This window comes from Hyla sarda, chromosome 2, assembly GCF_029499605.1.
Source record: "Hyla sarda isolate aHylSar1 chromosome 2, aHylSar1.hap1, whole genome shotgun sequence".
NCBI lineage: Eukaryota > Metazoa > Chordata > Amphibia > Anura > Hylidae > Hyla > Hyla sarda.
This window is the reverse complement of record NC_079190.1, coordinates 338,959,791-338,984,051: the sequence shown is the minus strand read 5'-3', so window position 1 is coordinate 338,984,051 and position 24,261 is coordinate 338,959,791. Positions and strand designations below refer to the sequence as shown.

Sequence of the window (24,261 nt, the reverse complement as noted above, 5' to 3'; positions counted from 1 at the left end):
AATGTGATTTTAACTGAAAGGTTTCAAGTTTATCCTTGCTTTTATAGCAGACATGTTAGCAGGTATTAAGTATTACCTAAGGCAATGTATGGTGTGAATCCCTACATCCCTCTATGCTTCTTGAAGCTCTCTATGAATAAGTTTTTTTTTAAATCTGAGATGCAATATGAACAGTAGTTTGGCACATAAGGAACCCTATAGAGCTTGCATGACAGCATTCAGGGACTGTACGGCTCTGTAGTTGAAAGTAGTTTGAACTCCATGCACTGCTGTACAGGAGGGACACACATGAGTAAACCATATGCATATGGACTTAGGCTTCATTTATACAGTCCTGCTTAAGATCCATTTTTTCCATATTGAGTAGTTAAAAATATGGAGTGATAGTTAGAGCTTTTGTGTATTTATACATGCATGAGTGCCCGTCCACATTAGCACTACAGCCTCATCAGCATCCTTGTAGCAGCCCAAATTAATCTTCTGCTTTTTCTAATATCTGACCTACTTCTGTGGAGAGTTTGTTATAATGTATGCATGTAGGTAAGAGATAAAACAGAGACTACTGAGCTACTGTGTTTAATTCCCAGAGGATTGGCTACATTTGTACATCATAGCAAACCTTCATCTGTAAGGATAATGTTAGATCAGTATGGGTTTAGGTTAGATCATCCTTGGAGATATTAACCTTGCTAAAGGTGCAAGAAGATCTAATATGCCAACTTTTTTCAACTTTTTATTTTTATTTCAAAAACATTTTTCTCCTAGTTATAGATTTTTGTATATTGTAGCTAGAGTAAGTAGTGGTTGTCTCCTCAGTCTCCAGTATGTTGTATTATTGTCTTGTAGTGTTGAGCGCAAATATTTGAAATGCTATTTTTTACCGCGAATATCGGCACTTCGCAATTTAGCAAATATTTAGAACATATAATGATATATATTTGTAATGATGAATATTCGTGTTTTATTTTTAAATCAAATTTATGCAACTATTTATGAGAATATCGGCACTTCCAGACTGGACACTGATCCCTCCTCTATTTTAGGTGACAGATATAATTGCGCATGCGCACTATGCAAATTTCCTTTTGGATTTTCGCATGAAAAAAAAAAGAGAACTAACATAGCGAATATGCGAGTTTCACGAACATAGGACGAATATTTGTCCATATATTCATGAAATATTGCAAATTCGAATATGGCCCCTGCCACTCATCACTATTGTATTCTACAGGAAACAAGGTTTATTAATGGATAACTAAGTATCATGCTGAGGTTTACTGTCAAAACTGAATTTTCACGTTTTGAACAATGTTTACACATATTTTTTACTTTATTATGGTCTAGTAGTAAAATATCTTTTGTGAGAAGGCATATCACAAACTAGCTTTACACAGTAAGAAACTCATTCTTGTAAAGCAATAAACATAATTATTTAACTACAAAGACAATATTGCAGACACAGCATTCATTTTTGCTACTTAGAGCTTTATTATAACAATCACGATTGTACATATTAGTTGGGAAAGGATTTAAAGAGAAGTCTTGCTGCCTTTTACTACAAAGTCCAAGATTCCTTTCTGATCCAGTGACAGTCAAGGAGACCCCAAACCTACCGCGTTTCATGGAATTAAATGGACTTCAAAGGTGGGAAACTGCCTTGTTTTTTTTTTTTTTGTAGATTTTTTTATATAATTTTTAAGTTGTAGTTCTGGCATGGGCTATACTGAGACTGTACTCCATCTATAGAAAATTAGCAAAATGATAACCCAGTGTAATGAGCTGCAAGTTCGAGGGGAAGTAACTGCACAGCAATAGATTCACAGCATTGTGTAGCATTTACATAACTATACACCTTTTGTATCATTTTGTGATTTAACATGACGTTAGGCTTCTGTTCTCTTTACAAAAATGCAATATGTGTGTTAGCTGTAAGACTGATACTGAGCGTGTCCTTCCATGCTTGTAAAATGTTTGCGTACGTTTTCTGTATTTTTTTACATCTTTTATTCTTTGCAGGTGTTTAGGGACTCTTTCTTCAATTGTGCATTTACACATCTGTGTGAGTGTACACTGGGTTTTCAGATTTTCTGGTACATAAATGTTCTTGTGTATTAGTCTGCACTTGTTTCTACTAACATCTCTGTGCCCACATATTGACTTTGTCTCTTCGCCTGTCTGCCTGTGTTCTTTAAGGCATTCTCTCACTTTTGGATCCCTTCCAAGGCACTACTCTCCAAAGTCTATCTGAAACAACATAGGCAAAAGTTCCTTAGCACAAAGGAGTAGCTGGCACATTGATGCCTGACAAATGCTCTTCTTTTTTGTTCTGGTTCCATTGGTGTATAACTGGAGGGTAAATTACTCTACCAGAGAGAGACCATGGTGATGAAGGGTCTGACCTGCCACCTGGACGGTAACGGGCAAGTAACCCAATCACAACCAGCAATGAGCAGAAAGCTAGTGCAGTTAGTGCTTTTTGTCCTCTATGTTTGTAACCTGTGCCAGTCTCCCTAGTCCTGGCACTAGCACAAGCCGTTCTCACTCTGCCCCCAAGAATGGAGACTCGTAGGCATACCCTGCATTCCTCTCCAGGAAGTAGTCTTGTGACATTGTATGAATTCAGGCCAACAGGGAGCCTTGCACGTTCAACACTGGCACCTGGTGTTAGACAACTCCAGCGCAGGCTACATCCAAGTGCATTAAGAGGTGGGACCCAAGATAGCAATAAATGACGCTCACCCACTTCTCCTACATGAAGTTGGACAGGATCATCTCTAGCTGGGTATAATTGGTTGACCATTAGGTGAACACTTTTGTAATCTGCTCCTACTAGATTCTGTGCTACACAGGTATATACCCCAGCATGGGCAGATGACACCACCTGTATTTCTAGTGTCCCTTCCTGTTGTACTTTGTAACCCCCCCAGTTTGCAGAAACTCCTAGCCTCTCTCCAGATGGGGTGACCCAGTAAATTTGTGGCTCTGGCTCAGCAAGTGCTCTGCAGTGCAAGGTTATGCTTTGTCCACTGGATGCCCTGACACGAGGTGAAAAGCTTGGTACTGGAATAAGGGGAAGACACCGGTCACTCATCTCACGAAAAGGGACCGATCTCAATTGTGTGCGTCTTAATTCTGGTGGTTCAGCACAGAGTGTGGATTGGGGTTCCATAAAGCGCACATGTGAGGCTGTGGCATTCACCCAGCGGATAACACAGTCACATCTCAGAGGATTTCCATGCATAGCAATTTCCTGTAGGTTTGGCAGTGACTCCACAGTTTCTCTGTGTAAAGAACTTAGAGCATTGTTATTTAGCATTAATGTTTCCATGCGTGGAAGTTTCTGGAAGGCTCTGGGATGGATAAAAGAAAGCTTAGGATTGTTAGTGACTTCTAACTTGGTCAGTTCTGGCAGGTTCACTAATGCCAGTTCATCAATAGATACTAGCTCTTCCATGCTGTTTAATCCAAGTTCCTTCAACTGAGCCATATTTTCAAAGTCTTTCTGCTGGATTCTACTTAGTGGATTCTTATTCAAATCCAAAAACTTCAGGCTCGGCACCCTCTGCAGAGCACCTTTGGGTACTCTGATTAATTTGTTATCGTATAAAGAAAGACTTTCTAAGTTAAATAATCCTTCTAATGCAAAGTCTGATACCTCCTTCAGCCCCATTCCTGCCAGAACAAGACTCCGTAAATTGGAAAGTGCTTTAAAGTTCATGTCTAGGATTGAGCTAACCTTATTGCCACCAACCATCAAGACCTCAAGGGATGGCATTTCTTTAAACCACTGGTTGTTCAGTCTTGTCAGTAGATTTGAGTTCAGATGAAGACGAAGTAAATGCTGCAGACCATAAAATGCTCGGGGAGATATGTCGCTCAACTGATTGTGATTTAGGTACAATTCTTCAATGCTCTCAAGTCCAGAAAAGCTATGGTCTGGCAAGTTTTCTAATTGATTCTCTTCAAGGTGGAGGCTTACAAGGTTCGGTAAGTGCCTGGCGTTAAAGTCTCTAATATGGGAGAAACTGTTTTGAGACAAATCCAGTTCTGTCAGGTTTTCCAGGTAACCTATTTCCTCTTGTTCTAGACGTGCAATATTGTTGCTCTGAAGAAGAAGTGTATGCGTTCCAGCTGGTAGAGCATCTGGGACAGATGGGACAAAAAGGTCATTGCAGTCCACTGTATTGGCCTCTCTGTAGGCTGATCTTGGAGTGTACCAAGGACGTATCTGACAGACACACTGTGATGGACACTGCACCTTCCAAGGCACAGCTGGGATGCCCGCTAGAGCTGAAGATGCCCACAACAGGATTAATTTGACCACAAGGAGTCTCATCCTGCAGCCAGGAGAGGGATAATCAAAATTCATTTTCCACGTAGATCAAGTGTACAAATTAAAATTGTTTAGAGAAAATGAGACAGCAGGTGCATCCAGAATACTTGAGTGTCAGCTAAGACCACCCTTTTATCATCATAAACGCCAAGATGCTGGACTCTTTCTCTTGAGAGTAAAAGCATCATTCAGCTCTTCCAACACTTGATATTATCTGTGGAGACAAGTGATTATTGTTAGAATTGAAAATGCAGAAATCAGATTTAGCACATTGTATGTTCTCTGTTTCATCTATGGTCCCTTCTACTCTTCACAATGATCACTTTCTTCCCTCCTGCCTTTCTCCGATTCATACACCTTTTCTCTATTATGATTTTTTCTCTATTTCTATCTCCCTTCATCCCTAGTGTTTTTTTTCCCTTTTCTTCCATGTCCTCCTCCCTATGCATCGCCCCCACAGGCTAAGCCTTTTCTTCCATGGCCCTTTCTTTCCAATGAGCCTCTCACTTGTCGTCATGGTGACGGACCACCAAGTATTAGACATTCAGTTTGGCCAGATACTGAGCTAGCCTCAAAAGCATAATGATGAAGGGGAACAGAATTTGTGAGATCTGGATACAGCTATGGGATACAGTTTTATTATTTTAGCAGCGCTTTAAAATGCATTGCAGATTTCTTATACGATAATATAAAACAATACATAATATAAAAAAATCCCTTCTCTGCTTTATGTTGTTTTGAGGCTACATCCTTCACCTTTTCAGTGCTTAAAACTCTAGAAAAATGACCCTAGTGTATCTAAGAAAACATTATTGTGGAAACTAGTCCTACATATCAATGGTCAGATACATGTACAGTAGTATAAGTCAAAAGGTAAATTGGTAATTTTGTTTTATTCACTTTCAGAGCTGTGGGCAGCGTGGAGGTTTCAGGTGCTAAGATGCTGTATCCATGGGGGAAAATAGCCCAGCGCCAAAGGAGTCTATCCAGGCAGCATAGTTGCTTTTGGTCTGCTAACCTTGCAGATACCATGTACTTAACTTTATGCACCTAATATAATAGTGTGGCGCCATTTTTTGGAAAAGTGATCAGAAGGTGCAGCTATATTGATATTCATTTTGAATGTGTTCCTTAGAAACTGATGGTAGTAAGCCCAGTATGTTCAACAAGCAAAAACGTGACCGTGTTAAGAAGCTACCTACCAACATTGCTGCACTTTTGGCAACCATCATGTATGTTGAAATGAACACTACAAAAGTGGAAAAGGCCATCAAAACTGTCTTAAAGAAAATTTGTCTTTGTTGCCCATAGCAACCAATAAGAGCTGTGATTGGTTGCCATGGGCAACAAAGACAAATTTTTTTATTTTAGGGTAGGGTCACACACAGTGCATCCGCAGCATATTTGACACTGAGGATGCACTGCCGACAGTCACAGAGTGATGGCAGAGCAAGATTCCTGCTGCCTGTAGCTCTGTGTGTCCGTCCGTAGCAACAGATTTCCCACTGGCAGTTATGAGTAGTGTTGCTCACGAATATTCGCAATTCGAATATTATTCGCGAATATCGCATATTCGCGAATTCGCGAATTTCGCGAATATAGCGCTATATATTCGTAATTACGAATATTCGTTTTTTTTTTTTGTTTGTTTTTTCACAGTTCACATCACAGTGATCACCCCTCTCTGCTTCCAGCTTGTGTGGTGTAAAGAAGGCTGTAATACTACTGTGTGAGACTGGCGCGCAAAAATTCGCATATGCGAAAATTAGCATATACTAATTTTCGCATATGCGAATTTTCGCACATGTTAATTTTGTATATGCTAATATTCACATATGTCAATTTTCGTATACGCAAATTTTCGCATATGCGAAAATAAAACGAGAATATATCGAATATGCGAATATTCGCGAATATATGACGAATATTCGTCCATATATTCGCGAATATTCGCGAATTCGAATATGGCCTATGCCGCTCAACACTAGTTATGAGCTGACACACAGCTACCTGGAAGCAGCAGGAGCTCGTGACAAATACACTGCGGATGTGTTGTGTGTGACCCTACCCTTACACAATTTTGAATGTCTCCCCCAATGTATTAGTAAATAAAACATGACTACATGACAGTTGCCCATAGCAATCAGATTGCTTCTTTCATTTTTTCAAAGGCCTCTGAAAAATGAAAGTGATCTGATTGGTTGCTATGGGCAACTCAGCAACTTTTCCTCTGGACAGGTTTTGATAAATCTCCCCGTCCTGTTTAAAAAAAGAAAAGGAAGTTTTAACAAACTTAGCATAGATCAGTAGTGCAAGCGAACATAAGAAACTTTGTTTTATATTTTCTTAAGAGTAATATATTTCTTTCTTCACTCTTCACTTGGTCACAGGGGGGTGCAACTCTCATATAAGGGCAGTATGGAGGTCAACTAATATATGGGGCAGTAGAGAGGCCTACTACTATTAAGGGGCAGTAATGAGGCCTACTACTGTATAGGGGCAGTAATGAGCCCTACTGCTATATTGGGGCATAGAGAAAGGCTTTACCATGATTTAGGGGGGCACAGAGGGAGCCTAACTACTAGGTGGGGACACAAAGGGGGCTAATACTATATAGGTGGAACAAAAAGGGCCTGACCAATATCGGTATAAAGGAGGCTTAACTACTATATGGGTAAACAGAAGGAGCCTAACTCCTACATGGGGGCACAGAGGGGCCTGTCTACTATATGGGGACACTGGTAAGGATTGTGCTGGAAAGAGAAGCCTAAAATGTAAACCCTAAAATGTTTGTCTGGCATATTCTGTGGAGACTAGTTACAGCCATAAAAAGTGAATGGCTCTGATCAGAGCTTTGGTAGAGCTGGTATCTACTACTATTTGGTCACTATGAGGGGCATTTACTAAGGGGTTTAGTAATTTTTTTCTGACTATTTTTGGCGCTAAATTGTCGCAATTGTGCCTACCCTATTTTCCGTGCGACTTTCTCTAGCAAGAGCTAGAAAGTAAAAAAATGTTTCCTGCTTGATTTACGCTAGTTTGCATTTTTTACTTGCAGTGGTCAGGTATTTATTAACTGCGACATTCGCAGCTGCGCAACAGACAGTCGCAACGGCTGTAAAAATTGACTAAATTTACTCCAGCTCCAACATGGAGCAGGAAAAGCTACTGCTGCCCGGGCCTTTCTCCCTGCTACCCTCACTGTGCTACCGGGACACTGCAGTGATTTACATCCCCCCCCCCTCTCACCTGCCAGCGCTCCACACAACTCCCATCTGTCTGCTGACTGTTGCAAGACTACAAGTCCCAGCATGCCCTTACAGTGAGGACATGCTGGGAGTTGTAGTCTTGTAGCAGCTGGAGCTGAGCCGCGCGGGCGGGAGACAAGGGGAGGGGGGGATATCAGTGTCCCCATAAGTGAGGGTAGCGGGGAGGCAGTATGAGGAGCCTGGGCGGCTGCACTGTAATGTCAGCCCGGGCTCCTGCCCTGACAGCCAAAGGCTGTCCAGGCATGCTGGGAGTTGTAGTCTTGCAACATCTGGAGGCACCCTGGTTGGGAAACACTGGCCTAAAACAGTGTTTCCAAACCAGGGTGCCTCCAGATGTTGCAAAACTACAACTCCCAGCATGCCTGGACAGCCAAAGGTTGGGAAACACTGTGCCCGGCCTCCACCCCACCTTACTGTAAGGGCATGCTGGGAGTTGTAGTCCTGCAGCTGGGGGCAGGGGAGAAGCTTGTCACTTGCCCACACATCTCCTGCACCACACAACTACAACTCCCAGCATATCCTTACTGCGGGGCGGGAGATGTGTGAGCAGGTGATAATAAATGTACTAACCCATTTTTTTTCTTCTCATTTCAGATCCGTGTATCCTGTGGACTCCTTTGGATTCGGTGGACTACTTCGATAACCAGCATTTTTCTTTGTTTGATTTTAATAAAATGGTTAACGAGGGATTGTGGGGGAGTGTTTTTTGTAATAAAAATTTTTTAAAACCTGTTGTGTTTTTTCCTTACTTTACTTGACAGGCTTAGTAGTGGAAGCTGTCTTATAGATGGAGTCCATTACTAAGCTGGGCTTAGCGTTAGCCACAAAAACAGCTAGCGCTAACCCCCAATTATTACCCCGGTACCCAACACCACAGGGGTGCCGGGAAGAGCCGGTACCAACAGGCCCGGAGCGTCAAAAATGGCGCTCCTGGGCCTAGATGGTAACAGGCTGGCGTTATTTAGGCTGGGGAGGGCCAGTAACAATGGTCCTCGCCCACCCTGGTAACGTCAGGCTGTTACTGTTTGGTTGGTATTTGGCTGAGAATAAAAATAGGGGGGACCCTAAGCGTTTTTTTAAAATAAATAATTAAATATTGAAAAAAAAAACACATAGGGTCCCCCCTATTTTTATTCTGTCAAATACCAACCAAACAGTAACAGCCTGACGTTACCAGGGTGGGCGAGGACCATTGTTACTGGCCCTCCCCAGCCTAAATAACGCCAGCCTGTTACCGCCTAGGCCCAGGAGCGCCATTTTTGATGCTCCGGGCCTGTTAGTACTGGCTCTTCCCGGCACCCCTGTGGCGTTGGGTACCGGGGTAATAATTGGGGGTTAGCACTAGCTATTTTAGTGGCTAATGCTAAGCCCGGCTTAGTAATGGACTCCGTCTGTAAGACAGCTTCCACTACTAAGCCTGTCCAGTAAAGTAAAAAAAATAAAAATACACAACAGGTGTAAAAAAATTTTATTACAAAAAAACACTCCCCCACAAGCCCTTGTTAACAATTTTATTAACATAAAGCAAAGAAAAACGATGGTCGTCGAAGTAGTCCACCGAATCCGAAGGAGTCCACAGGATACACGGATCTGTAGAAGAAGTAACAAAAAAAAAAAAAAAAAAAAAGAGTAAGTACATTTAAGGAGAAAAAACTGTGTTAAAAAAAATTTAATAAACACACACACACACTAAACGCTGTTTACCACTATTCTGAGCCATGACTACAATTAAGTTATTGAATTATTTAGATGTGGTGAAAAAGCTAAAAAGAAAACTCAAAAACAAAAGATCCAGAAGGAAACCTAGCAGCCAAACCTATTCAGACAGCAGGCTATTTTGTCTACTACATGAAGTAAATTTCCCACTTTTGCCTACGTGTGCCAAATTTATTAACGCCGTGAAACAATTTAGTAAATTTGTCGCAGATAGTCAAAAATGAAGTAGAAAAAAACAGGGTAAAAACCAGACTACATAGTAAATGCCCCTTTATGAGTCTATGGATAGTGGATTTTTATTCAGTATGATGGTATTAGTCATTAATCAGTCATAATGGTAGTGGTGGTTATAGCATAGCGGTTTTTCTACTGGTAACACACAAAAAGTTTGGAAGTTCTCACCATATTTGTACTCGTATTATCGGTAATTCTGGGCTTGAAATACTGGAATTGGTAAGTAACAGTATTTTTTTAATTCTCTAAATTGGATCGGGGGTGAAGCTGCTGTGGATGTTGTTCATCTAGACTTTTTAAAGGCATTTGATAATGTGCCACACAAAAGGTTAGTACATAAAATGAGGATGTTGAGACTAGGGGAGGATATATGTAAATGGATTAGCAACTGGTTCAGTGATAAGGATTACAGAGTAGAATTTTAATATTTGCAGAGGACACTAAACTGGGTAAGGTGATTGGGTACAGACATGACAAATTAAGTTTAATGTGAATAAATGTAAAGTTATGGACTTGGACAATAAAAATAACATATACACAATTATGAGTTATACAGGGGCTGCCAAGAATAATAAAGTCATTGGATGTTTCAAGAGGGGCATAGAGGCTTGTGACAAAAACGTAGTTTTGCCTCTGTATAAATCATTAGTCAGACCACAGAGGGAGTATTGTGTCCAATTTTGTGCACCTGTATATAAGAAGGACATGGCTAAACTGGAGAGGGTGCAAAGGAGGGTAACAAAGATTATTAGCGGTATGGGAGAATTACAGTACCAAGATAGGTTATCAAGCTTGGGGTTATTTAGTTTGTAGAAAAGTCATCTTAGGGGCCTGATCTTTCTAGTGTTCTTATTATACCTAGGCCAATAACTATGACAAGGGGGCATCTTCTATGTCTAGAGGAAATAAGGTTTCACCATCATCAGAGACAGGGATTCTTCACTGTAAGAGCAGTAAGACTATGGAACTCTCTGTCATATGATGTTGTGATGTCTGACTCAATAAAGAAGTTCAAGGGGACCTAGATGTTTTTCTGGGAAAATATAATATTACAAGTTATGGATACTAGATTTCTAAGGACAAAACTTTGATCCAGAGATGTATTCCGATTGCCATATTGGTTATAGGTTGAACTTGATGCACTCTGGTCTTTTTTTAACCTCATGAACTATTTAGATATGTAATTGTCAGGGAGGCTGCTCCGAATTTGCCTTGGGCCCATGAAACTCTATTTACACAATGCTATTTGACTCTATTTGATTCATGCTAAAAAAAAACCAGCTTCATTCCATCAGAGATTAGTTACAGCTGCCCTAAAATTCTAAAGAGAGGGGATGAGTAGGAAGGGGAAATGGCTGGAGAGAAACATAGACACAGTGGGGGTTATCAATTTTGGTCTTGGCTAGATCATTTTTGTTGTTTATTTAGATGCGTTTTTTTTTTTTGGTCCAAATTTATCATATAGTTGCAGTGGCCATTATAAATTTTGCGCAGATCTGCACTCAGATCATTTTCTACCGCCGCTTTCAGATCATGTCTACCCTGCTTCTGAGAAGCTTGTTTGCCTGTTTGTTTGGCTTTATTTGTTTTACTTTAAATTTTTAGGCAAATTAAGTCTCCCTCACATTTGAGTAGAGGTTTACCTTGCCGGAGGCCAGAAAAAAATACTTTATTGTTCTAGAGACAAAGGTTTTAATTAAACAAGTATTTTTAATTCTTTTTCACCTTTCACTTTTTTTTTGTTATGTTATCATTACTTTGTCGGATATTTTTTTAAACTTGGGCACATGAAATTGTGAGATGTTGGCCATTGCTAACAATCTTATTATTTCTTACATCTTAACCATTCCTTGTTTGTACCTTAAAAAAATCTATCTGATTGTTTCATATGGACAACTGCTTTACTTTTCCTTTGCACATTTTTTTTTTATTTTTAACTTTTTATGTTTTTAAGCATTCTTATTCTCTACCTTATTCTCTCTATCTCTCCCTCTCTTTTACTCTGGCTGATGATTTTTATTTTTTGGCAAACAGACAGTAGTAATCTTTTTTTAGACCTGGTCAGGAGGTGGTCTAGATTTGTGTTTTTTTATGCGATAGTTGTGGCAAAATTTGCACAAAAACCTAAAACACGCAGATAATAAATTCATGACCACTGCATCCGTCACTTAAAAAAAATGGTCTAGCAACACCAAAAGGTCAAAATGACAGATTTTGTAAAAAAATAAATAAATAAATAAAAGAAAAAAAAGAAACCTGCAATTAGCGCAAAAATAACAGAAATTCGCAAATGTAGACAAAAAAAAAAAGCAATAGAACACAATGATAACTAACCCCCAGTGAGAGGCTGCAGCAGCTTGTAGTGAGTGTTATATCTCACCTCAGGGCTTGCGTTATAGCTCAGTACTGTTCCATAATGCTATCCATGGTGCTAACTAACACACACTGTGTGTTTATGTTTAACACCTGAAATGACAGGTACACTGCATGAAAACACAATACACTTGTGTGAAACAGGCCTTAAAACAAATCTCCATTATTTATCATATCAATTATAACACAAGGACCCCCCCTTAGTCTTCACTAGATTTGCATTGCAGCTTATTGCGTATGGTCTCATGTGGAGTTCAATGTATAAAAGCATGCAGCACACTCTAGTGGCGGATGCTAGTAGCTAGCGCCTTATGTTTTAAATGTATGTTTAAGCAGGGGATTTGGATCTCTGTATTGGAAAAACAGAATTCCAACCACATATACTAAGATATGAGTTGGCACAGAATTTGGAACCCACTTATATAAAAAAAAATACCTAACAGTAGTTTTGGGGAGGACATTAGCTTTAGGTAGGAATTAAGAGATTGATAGTAGTTGCATATAGCAGATGTTCCCCACAAAAAAACGAATTTACCTTCTGCTACCTGAAGGGGCGCCTCAGCCACTAGGCTGTATAGCAGCTGCTCTGAAAATCGTACGCCCATGCAACTACATTAAACTCACCTCCACACAGCTGCACCACCATCACATGAGACCAAAAAAAAAAATTGCATAGTATTTGCTTATTGGTAGAGCGAGAAAAGGAGATGAACAAGGGATTCGATTATGAGGACAGGAAATAACATAAAAAGAATGAAAACAAATTTGTTGAGTGAACGGTTAATAATATGGAGGCAGCCAGCAAAATACATCAGTAGGTTTAGAAAATGTGGGCTAGTAATTGCAGCAATATATCATTTAAACCATTTCTCTTTTGCTTAAAATGTCTTAAATATATATCTAAAAGGTCACAAAATAACGCACAATTAGATAAATGGAAAATAATATAAAATTCTTCATGGCATATTATCCATATTTGCACATATGAAGGGCACAAATCTCTAAAATGTACCATAGTCCAGACCATATAATCTGTCTGGCTTAATCTGTAATAATCCTAGCCGCTGTCGAAGCCTCTACAATTGTATTGTCTTGTAAGAGAGAGGAAGAGGGATCTGCATGGGAAGCCACCTCCTTCTCTACACTGAAGCAAAGAGCAGAGGTAATTTATAACCCCTGCAGTGTCAGCATCAGCACTTAATACCCAGCAATGAGGGGGAAGGAGTATCACAGTCAAAAGATGCGAGACCTAAACAGAAAGCCTCAGAAGAGCTGGTGAGGATGAAAAAGCTATAGAACTATTGTTCGAAAATAAATAAATCCCGCATGAAGAAAATGAGCCTGTCTTTGGCATAGCAAAAGGGGGAAGTTACCAATGCAAAGTAACCTTGGCAAAGCAAAGTATGAGAGTAATAGCTAGAGATCACACTTGTGACGTACAGATGTACAAGGACACTGTGTGACAACTAGTCTTACAGTATGTCAAGAAGTAGCTAGTCTGCATACAACTAAATAAGAACAGGTCATAAATCTGTATATAAATATTAAGCTTTTATTAGAGATACATGATTCGATTGCTTGATTTTATTTAAAGAGAATCTCCTGGCAGCATAACTTGTACTTACTTGGTGATACAACCTGTTAGTGCGGGTGACACTGATCAAAATGGTGTTTACCTTATCTTCCTAGGCGTCACCGGTCCCAAGAAATCATTTAAAATCTAAATATGTAAATGAGGCTTTTGATGCACTCGGGACATTCCCTAGCCTCGGGCACTGGTTTTTCTTTTCGGTCAATCTCTTGCTCTCACCTCCAAATGAATATTTATATGTTCCCTCTTCTACATGTAGTTGCTATGTGCCAAGATCGCACAGGATCTCAGCACGTCGCAGCTACATGCAGAAAAGGTAACAAATGAATATTTGTTAGGAAGTGTGAGCAAGAGATTGGCGGAAGAAGAACCAGTGCCCCCTGGGGCTAGGGAATGTCCCGAGTGCACCAAAAGCCTCATTTACATATTTGGATTTTTAACAATTTCTTGGGAACTGGGGCACCTAGGAAGATCAGGTAAACACCATTTTGATCATTGTTACCTGCACTAACATAGAGTACCAGCAGGTTACAGTGGGTGATGCTGCTGACAGAAGAGAAAATAATACACCAAAAGAGAAAAAAGCTGGCTAAAATAAAAAACATTTGCACCTACATATGTACAAAATATACCGTATATACTCGAGTATAAGCCGAGTTTTTCAGCACGATTTTTCGTGCTGAAAACACCCCCCTCGGCTTATACTCGAGTGAACTCCCCCACCCGCAGTGGTCTTCAACCTGCGGACTTCCAGAGGTTTCAAAACTACAACTCCCAGCAAGCCAGGGCAGCCATCGGCTGTCCGGGCTTGCTGGGAGTTGTAGTTTTGAAACCTCCGGAGGTCCGCAGGTTGAAGACCACTGCGGCCTTCAACATCATCCAGCCCCCTCTCACCCCCTTTAGTTCTGAGTACTCACCTCCGCTCGGCGCTGGTCCGGTCCTGCAGGGCTGTCCGGTGAGGAGGTGGTCCGGTGAGGAGGTGGTCCGGGCTGCTATCTTCACCGGGGAGGCCTCTTCTAAGCGCTTCGGGCCCGGCCTCAGAATAGTCACGTTGCCTTAACAACGACGCAGATGCGTCGTTGTCTAGGCAACGGCTCTATTCCGGGCCGGAAGCGCGGAGAAGAGGCGCCCCCGGTGAAGATAGCAGCCCGGACCACCTCCTCACCGGACCACCTCCTTACCGGACAGCCCTGCAGGACCGGACCAGCGCCGAGCGGAGGTGAGTACTCAGAACTAAAGGGGGTGAGAGGGGGCTGGATGATGTTGAAGGCCGCAGTGGTCTTCAACCTGCGGACCTCCGGAGGTTTCAAAACTACAACTCCCAGCAAGCCCGGACAGCCGATGGCTGCCCGGGCTTGCTGGGAGTTGTAGTTTTGAAACCTCTGGAGGTCCGCATGTTGAAGGCCGCAGTGGTCTTCAACCTGCGGACCTCCGGAGGTTTCAAAACTACAACTCCCAGCAAGCCCGGACAGCCGATGGCTGCCCGGGCTTGCTGGGAGTTGTAGTTTTGAAACCTCTGGAGGTCCGCATGTTGAAGGCCGCAGTGGTCTTCAACCTGCGGACCTCCGGAGGTTTCAAAACTACAACTCCCAGCAAGCCCGGACAGCCGATGGCTGCCCGGGCTTGCTGGGAGTTGTAGTTTTGAAACCTCTGGAGGTCCGCAGGTTGAAGACCACTGAGGGCGAATGATGAGAAGAGGATGATGAAGGGGGGTGTGTGGGATGATGAAGGGGGGTGTGGGGATGATGAAGGGGGGTGGGGATGATGAAGGGGGGGGGGTGTGGGATGATTACAAGGGGATGATGAAGGGGGGATGTGTGGGATAAGGGGATGTGTGGGATGATGACAAGGGGATGATGAAGGGGGGATGTGTGGGATGATAAGGGGATGTGTGGGATGATGACAAGGGGATGATGAAGGGGGGATGTGTGGGATGATAAGGGGATGTGTGGGATGATGACAAGGGGATGATGAAGGGGGGATGTGTGGGATGATGAGGATGTTAATGACGGGTCTGGATGATGACAGGGGGGGATGAGGTATTTCCCACCCTAGGCTTATACTCGAGTCAATAACTTTTCCTGGGATTTTGGGTTGAAATTAGGGGTCTCGGCTTATACTCGGGTCGGCTTATACTCGAGTATATACGGTACACATTTTTTTTTAAAATAAAACAAAAACTCCACAGACAAAATTAAAACCACTTAAAACACACATATAGACACTTAGTGGAGGTATGTAAACCTCAACACCTCCCCAAGACAAAAATGTCAATAGTTTTGATCGGCGAAAACAAGCCAGGAGAAGTCTGCATTGCTGCACGCTTCTCTCCCTTCTTTGTGTCATGTGATCGACACATACTCCATAGACTTACAGTGCAAGTGTGTCTCGATCATGTGGCGCGATGCTGGGAGAGAACACGCTGAAAGCAAACTTCTCCCGGCTTGTTCTCCTGTCCTGTCAAATTTTTTTTCCAAATGACAGTGGCCATTTAAAGCGCAACTTACCAGAATTTAGCCCATAAACTTTGCCCTGTATGTAAAAGCAGCTTAGTATTGTAATGCAGACATTTTTTATCTGTTTTATCTGTGCCTTTATCATCCTAAAAAAATTTTTTGTCTGGAGTCAGCAACAGTCGCATAGTTGTGGCCAAGGATCTGCAATGGCCTGGGGCCTCCATGCCTCTCTTATTCAGCGCTGGATTTGTTGTGTGATTGACACACAGGTCTTCAGCGCATGCGCCATCAATCTGCATCCAGATGTATCAGCAAGATTCTGTCTCTGATTGTAAGTGAAGCTATCTCCAGTAGGTGGCCCTGCAGAGCAACTTGGGAGCGTTGTGCAGTGTAGAAATCCACCGATACGGACGGACACACAGAGCTACCCAGCCACACCCATGAGCTTGCGCTGCAGTCCCTTTGTAACTGCCATCAGTGCATCCGCAGCGTGAAATATGCTGCAGATGTACCCCGTGTGACCCTGCCCTAAATAAATTGCTTTGCATACTCTTTTACCACGGAGCATTGCATGGCTTGTAAGACCCCATATGCTAGTTGGGTGGACATCTCACCGTGACATACTACTTCCCTAGACTGTAGGAACACATTCTATTGACCAAGAAAATAGAACACCCAGTTGTCAATTTACTCTTACAATTCTGGGAAGAAGAACAGAGGAACAGCACAATGTTTAAAGAAAGGCTGAACTGCAATACTAGACATAAAACCACTAACAAGATTCAAAATGTTTCTAAGGAAAAACTTAAAGAGTAGCTCCCACCATCCTTTTTTTTTTCTGTCCCTGCCTATTGCCCATCTTTCCCTAACCCCCTCCCTGCCTTTACATTTTTTTTTACTATCTGAAAAATGCCTTTTTGTCTACCTGGTAGTGTGCTCACTGGGGTGGCCGACTTCCGCCCTTAGTTCATCTATACAGTGTGCCTCCAGCTGTTTCACCACTACAACTCCCAGCTTGCCCTGACATCTATAGGCTGTCAGGGCATGCTGGGAGTTGTAGTGGTGAAACAACTGGTGGCACCCTGTGTTGAAAACAATAACTTTGTTATCGCCATGGCCGCGGAGCTACAAACCCCTTACAAGGTGCACTTCATTCTGTGACATCCACCAATGCCATAGCAACAATTGACAGCAGCAACCCTCTAACCCCTGTGCGATGTGCAGAACTAGTGCACACCTACATACGTGGACTAGTTTTATGTGACGGCATAAATACAAGGTAAACACAACCGGTGGTCCTGCTAGAGCGGAGGTTACAGGTGGCACTACCTCTGCTCAATACACACTGACCTGATAAAAGGGTCCAGCCGCAGGGATAGATCAGGAGCGAGCAGGCTGGTACTGAGTCACACAGACACCGCCACAGGGCGCATATTCCCCGTTCACACACAGCGACTCTCACAAGTTTCCTCCCGATCAGCTGCTGCCCGCACAGGGAAGAGCACAGTCCCTCCCCCCCCCCATTAAAAACAATAACTGTTATGGCCATTGCCAGCGTGTGAGGACCGATTGCCCGAATTCAAGCGTGACGTCACGGCAGGCTGCAGCCGGCCACTAGGAGGGCGATTCCTAGTGGCCGGTTTTCAAATGTAAAATAAACTATTTTAATGGAAAAAAAAAATAATTAATGAATCTATATTAGAGATATGTTGTAGTACATAAGTACTACAGCATATAAAAAAAAAAGTTTGGTGACAGTGCCCATTTAACTGACATTTTACATATTATTGACTGAATCAATAATATGGACCATGAGTCGCTAAAAGCCTTTTCTGCATCAGCTAGCTAAACAGCATTTATGTTTGTAAATAACAGTGTTATAAACAGAACTGCCCCCCGACTACCAGCGGTCTTCTTGGGATGCCATACGCACTCTACAGACCTGATCTGCAGTACACTGGAATTTGGATGGTATTTTAATCAACAACAAGATATAAGATATTTTATTTTATTCAAATAAAAAAATTATTATTATTTTTTTTTTTTAAAGAAAAAGTTTATAATTAAATGAGGAACAAAATCAATCAATATTTTGAATAACTGCTTTAAGAAGGCTTGGACATAGCACGAGCCATGATATGTCTCTATCAGAGGCCCATGGGGTCATGCTGAACCTCCAATTTCTGTTCCAATTTTTTTTAACGTTCACTGCTCATAAAACACTAAGATAACATATCCTAGTTCTGAATGAATGAACTAATCGTATGAAATACTTTCGTCTTTACATAGTTGAATGTGCTGACAACAAAATCACACAAAAATTATCAATGGAAATCAAATGTATCAGCCCATGGAGGTCTGGATATGGAGTCACACTAAAAATCAAAGTGGAAAACCACACTACAGGCTGATCCAACTTTGATGTAATGTCCTTAAAACAAGTCAAAATGAGGCTCAGTAGTGTGTGTGGCCTCCACGTGCCCGTATGACCTCCCTACAATGCCTGGGCATGAGGGATGTCCTCCCAGACCTGGACTAAAGCATCGCCAGGAAGCATAGGAACCGATAAGTGGTCTGTGGTCACCACCTGCAGAACCACTCCTTTATTGGGGGTGTCTTGCTAATTGCCTATAATTTCCACCTGTTGTCTGTTCCATTTGCACAACAGCATGTGAAATTGATTGTCAATCAGTGTTGCTTCCTGAGTGGACAGTGTGATTTCATAGAAGTGTGATTGACTTGGAGTTACATTGTGTTGTTTAAGTGTTCCCTTTATTTATTTTATTTTTTTTGAGCAGTGTATAACAGAATAGAAATATTTGAAGAAAAATACTAAAAGGTCCAATAAATTTTCTGACTGGTGGGACATCTTTATAGCCACACTAAATACTCTCAGTTGGATTATCTGTACCCATAAATGCTCCATCTGCTAAATATTATCAGCGCCATAAGATCCTCTCTGTTTTGATGGCCAGGTGGTTTGTGACAGTCCTTAGTGAAAGTGCTGTTGGTGCCATGTATGTCTTATAAAAAGCCATCAGAGAAGACTGTAGTTGTCTGTCTTATGGTGCCATGTATGTCTTATAAAAAGCCATCAGAGAAGACTGTAGTTGTCTGTCTTATGGTGCCATGTATGTCTTATAAAAAGCCATCAGAGAAGACTGTAGTTGTCTGTCTTATGGTGCCATGTATGTCTTATAAAAAGCCATCAGAGAAGACTGTAGTTGTCAGTCTTATAATATCCAGGTAAATTAAATATTTGGTGTTCATGAGAATTTTCAGTTTTTGCCCGGGGAATCATTTGGGACATTTATAGCATAAATGTCTGATACATGCAAGTGTGTGTTCTAGGACCTGCACCTACCTACAGATCATGGTCCCCCTAAACTCACTGTAACCTGTGCTGGATAAAGCAGTACCTTTGCTTGAAGAATCTTATTGTTATGGATAACTTCATATGATATAGACTTCTAGAGACTATTACACCGAGCAGTGCTGTGTGACTAACCTTGCTCTTACTTCTGGTTTATTGTGGCATTAGTTAGAAGTAATTCCGTGGGTGGGGGGGCAGTATCGACTGTTTTCACTGCTAAACGTAAAGTACACATATCGAAGGTTTGCTGCACAGCCCCCTAAAATGGCGAGCCATAATGAAGCTGAGATCCCCACTCTTGTCCAGTCAGCTGTTGGAGAGCAAGAGCTATCCTACTGTGCTTGCACTGAGACAATTTTCTGTGACCACCAATGTGCCTAAAACCTTAAAGGGGTTCTCCGGTGCTTAGACATCTTATCCCCTATCCAAAGGATAGGGCACAAGATGCCTGATCGCGGGTGTCCCCCCGTGATCTTGCACGCGGCACCCCGTTTGTAATCAGGCTTGCATTGAGGGGCGGAGCGTGACATCACACGGGGGCGGAGGCGTGACGTCACACGCCGCCGGCCCTGTGGTCGCCGGTAATCAGACCAGGAGCGAACACGCTCCGGGGACTGATTACAAACAGGGTGCCGCGTGCAAGATCACGGGGGTCCCCAGTGGCGGGACTCCCGCGATCAGGCATCTTATCCCCTATCCCTTGGATAGGGGATAAGATGTCTAAGCACCGGAGAACCCCTTTAAGCAAAACCTTAAAGGGGACCTGTGATCTTATATACCATCACCATAATGAAGCGGAGTTCCTCACTCTTGTCCAGTCAGCTGTTGTAGAGCAAGAACTATTCCACTGTGCTTGCACTGAGACCCTTTGTCTGTGACCACCAATGTGCCAAACACCTTAAGCAAAACCTTAAAGGGGACCTGTGATCATATATACCATCACCATATTGTTAAACATGATGGTAATTGCTTTCTAAGCTCCGCTGCATCGGAAATTCCAAGTGTAAATTCTAAGTGGAATTACGCATGGAAATTTCATATTCTATACTCAGCCTTAGGCTATGTTCACATGGCAGAATGTCCGTCTGGAACTTTCCGCAGACTGTGGATGCTGGTAGAACATGCTGGAGCTAGGACTGCTCAGAATTGCGCCGTCTCATAGACGGCAAAGTGTTTTCGAGCAGAATCCACAGAGAGAATAGACATTTCTATTCTTTCTGCGGACCCGGAATCAGGATTTCCATGGCAGAAACATCTGCCGCTGAAACTCCTCCATGTGCACAGTGCAGCAGAATTCCATTGAAATCAATGGAACTTTGCTGCAGTGGACTTTCCCAAGATATTCTGCAGCAGAGTATTCCCACAGTATTCTGCTCCGAAATTCCACTGAGTGAACATGGCCTTAGAATGAACTTTTATTGCCGTATGGCAGATGCCCCTGTAGTGCATAATTTTCATGGCAGGGTCACTTTTCATAACACTACATGACCACAAGAAACAGGCTTTTTCACCACAATGGTGTTATAAAGGCTATGAGATGGATTTATTGTTATTGTTATGTTATTGTTATTTTATCAATGTGATCCACTGCTCCTCCCTTTCATCACAGTTTGAGGGAAATGTTACTTGTGTAACATTTCAGTGTGGTTTTCGTTTCGGTCACAAGGAAAAGTGTTTTGACCATCATCAGAATCCACTGGCTTTAAGTATGCTGGCTCCTGGGAGTACTGAGTTAGACTTGTAGTCTTCTCTATGGGCTCTATTAAATAAGTTTCCCCCATGTTGAGGAAGAAATATTTGTTCCATACCTTAATTTCGGTTTAGATCTGGTATGGTCCGTTTAGTAACATAATTTCAGTGTTGTCAAACTTACTGTTGACATTTTATTAATTATGTGCCTCCATCATATCTTTTAGATACTCTTCCACCTGGTCCTTCACTGTTTAGAATTTAACATTTGTGTGGTGGCCCAGTACGGGAGTTGTTGCCCCATACCCTTGCTGCCCTGTCTGGCAGCCTCTCTGCAGTGTCCCCTGGGCCTCCCCTATGTAAGAATATTGTATCTTTAAGAAAAGTTAACATGTGATCACCAGTTGGACCCTACCAGAATCTCCCCCATAAAAGCCCTGAGAGGAGTCTCTTCTCTCTCTTAGTTCCTGAGTCTTTGCTGAGGTGCAGTCAAGCCTAAGAGTGTGTCCGGAGTCAAAGGAGGCCTCAAGTCAAGTCCGCAGCCACAAGCTACAAGTCTACAAGTAAGCTAAAGTCACAGCTTAGTCTGTCTCCAGTCAAGTCAAGTCAGTCACTGTCATCTATTGTCAGGTCAACGTGGCCTGCTCTAAATTGTCCAAAACCACTGAAAGTCCCAGCAAGCCCTTAAGGTCTCTGAAGTCACTGGTCACCTCCTATGAACTGAGTGACAGATGGTATAGTCTATACAGTTCAGTATAGACTATACCATCTGTCACTCAGTAAAGCTACCATTGTCCATAACTTGGCGTCGGAGTCATTATTGCCCCTGTGCCTAGCGTAGGATCCAGCGGTATACCTTTGGGTGGTATTGAGGATAAACCATACCCTGTCTTTACTAATACAAGGGGTTAATGTCATCTGCCCCTAGGGTAATTCCATCTGCCCTGCATCTCACACCCCTTACCACAACTTTTGGCATCCTATGAACAGGATACGGGTGTGCACCTTATGCGAAAATTCCTCCTTTAGTCTGAATTGTGTCCAGTACTGTCAGAAAATCGCATGCCGATGCAAAAAAATTTGTGCCAGAAAGTGTGCGGGACTTTACCAGTGAAAAGTGTTTTACCCAAGGTGATTGTGAAATAAAGGGGGAGGTGAAGAAAGGACTGATATTTACTATTGTGAACTGAAGAGTTGGCACCTGAAAGGGTTAACTTGGTCCGGTGCCTACCGCGCGCAAGTGGTCACAGCTTCGCCCTGTCAGTCTCCAGCAGTGACGCCTCTTCAGTACAGCATGGAGGAACCAAAAAGCAGGGGAAGATTTTGCCGACCAGACCGAAACCGGAAGTTCCCTGGGCGCAGCCATATTGAAAGCTCCAGCTCCTGCGCTAGTCTCTGCTGTTATCTGTCAAGCACCCGCTGCAGCGCAGACTCTGCAAACACCAACCATTGTCAGTATTAAGTCTCCGGTGTCAGCAGCTGTCAGTGTTAACCTGTTAGTGCCTGCAAGTCTGATCGCAAGACTATTCACAACCAGGTGCCTGCAAAATAGAGGGGGAGCATCCATTACAGTACCCCCATTAGTAAAGTCAAAACCGCTGCAGCACTTCAGCAAGCATCTTAAAGGGGAAAGCACCATATTTCTCTTAAAGCGACAGCACACTCAAAAGTCAACATGATGTCAGAACCCAGAACTCCAGATCAACCAAGAGGCAGCGCCCTTTTATCTCCAGCAGCAAGGTCATCACCTGCCCCAGCGGTCGGGACCCTGCCCGCCCTGCCAGCAGTCAACATCAACAGTCCTGGTGTTCCAGCGTCTGCACCAGCATTCATGGGGAACCCTGTCCTTCCTACCTACAATGGAAACCCCTCCACCTTGAGGGATTTCAAAGAGAAGATCCTAAGTTCGTTTGTCTTTTACTCTTTCCCTCCTAATAAACAGGTGCAATTGCTCACAGGACAACTACAGGGACCAGCATTAGAGGAAGTACACACCTGGCCAGCCTCCGAGAAGGCGACTGTAGAGCTTTGAAGGACTGTACTAGGTATTTGAGTCACATTCTCCATCAGAGGTACATCTCCGGTTGTATGAAAGGCGACTAAAGCCAGGTGAAAACTTGAGAGCATATGCCGTAGCCCTACAGAATGACCTAGAGACTATCCAAACATTAGATGGTATAACTCCCGAGCAGGGCAACAAGGTGTTAAAGGACAGACTAATTGATGGGGCTCATAATAAGTGGGACAAAGCCAAGCTGAGAATGTTAGCGGTCCAAAAACACCAACATGTCTTTCCCCGTTTTCAAAAGACTGGCTATCCAAGTGATTGAGTCCGGGTAAACTTATGCACTCACCATGGTGGATCATTACTCTAAATGGGTTGTCATTGTACCCAGGGGCGGACACAGACAACAGAGGGCCCCTGTGCAAAGAATGTGCCTGGGCCCCCCCCCCCCCCCCCAAAAAAAAAAGTAATATGCCAAAAAATTGCACTGCAACTCACAATCTGCATTAGATAGGCAGCAGTTCCCCCACATTAGGTAGCATAGATTCCCCACATTAGGTAGCATATATTCCCCACATTAGGTAGCATTGCATAGTTTCCCCACATTAGGTAACATAGCATAATTTCCCCACATTAGGTAGCGTAGCATATATTCCCCACATTAGGTAGCGCAGCATATATTCCCCACATTAGGTAGCGTAGCATAGATTCCCTACATTAGGTAGCGTAGCCCCACATTAGGTAGCGTAGCATAGCATATATTCCCCACATTAGGTAGCATGGCATAGATTCCCCACATTAGGTAGCGTAGCATATATTCCCCACATTAGGTAGTGTAGCAAAGATTCCCCACATTAGGTAGCATAGCATATATTCCCCACATTAGGTAGCATAGATTCCCCACATTAGGTAGCATAGCATATATTCCCCACATTAGGTAGCATAGATTCCCCACATTAGGTAGCATAGCATATATTCCCCACATTAGGTAGCATAGATTCCCCACATAAGGTAGCGTAGCATAACCCCAACAAACACACACACACACACTCTCACTCACCCACACACTCTTACCTGGCCTGCACTACTTACATTTGCCCATGGGGACTTCCTGGCAGAGGTGCGCGCTATAAGTGACATCATCGCACGCTCTGCGCTGGACGTCAGCGTCCAGGTGCTTGCGATGACGTCACTCACTGCACGCACCTCAGCCAGGAAGTCC

The 24,261-nt window shown here is 42.8% G+C and overlaps 1 protein-coding gene across 1 annotated transcript in view; it reads right to left on the bottom strand.

Moving 5' to 3' along the window:
• Window positions 1-1,657: 1,657 nt before the first annotated feature.
• Window positions 1,658-24,261, bottom strand: part of LRRN2 (leucine rich repeat neuronal 2) — a 41,966-nt gene continuing 19,362 nt past the window's right edge. Inside the window, exon 2 of the mRNA XM_056558095.1 lies at window positions 1,658-4,547. Coding sequence (XP_056414070.1) covers window positions 2,270-4,369 — 2,100 coding nt within the window. The 5' untranslated portion in view covers window positions 4,370-4,547 and the 3' untranslated portion in view covers window positions 1,658-2,269. The remainder of the gene's footprint in view (window positions 4,548-24,261) is intronic.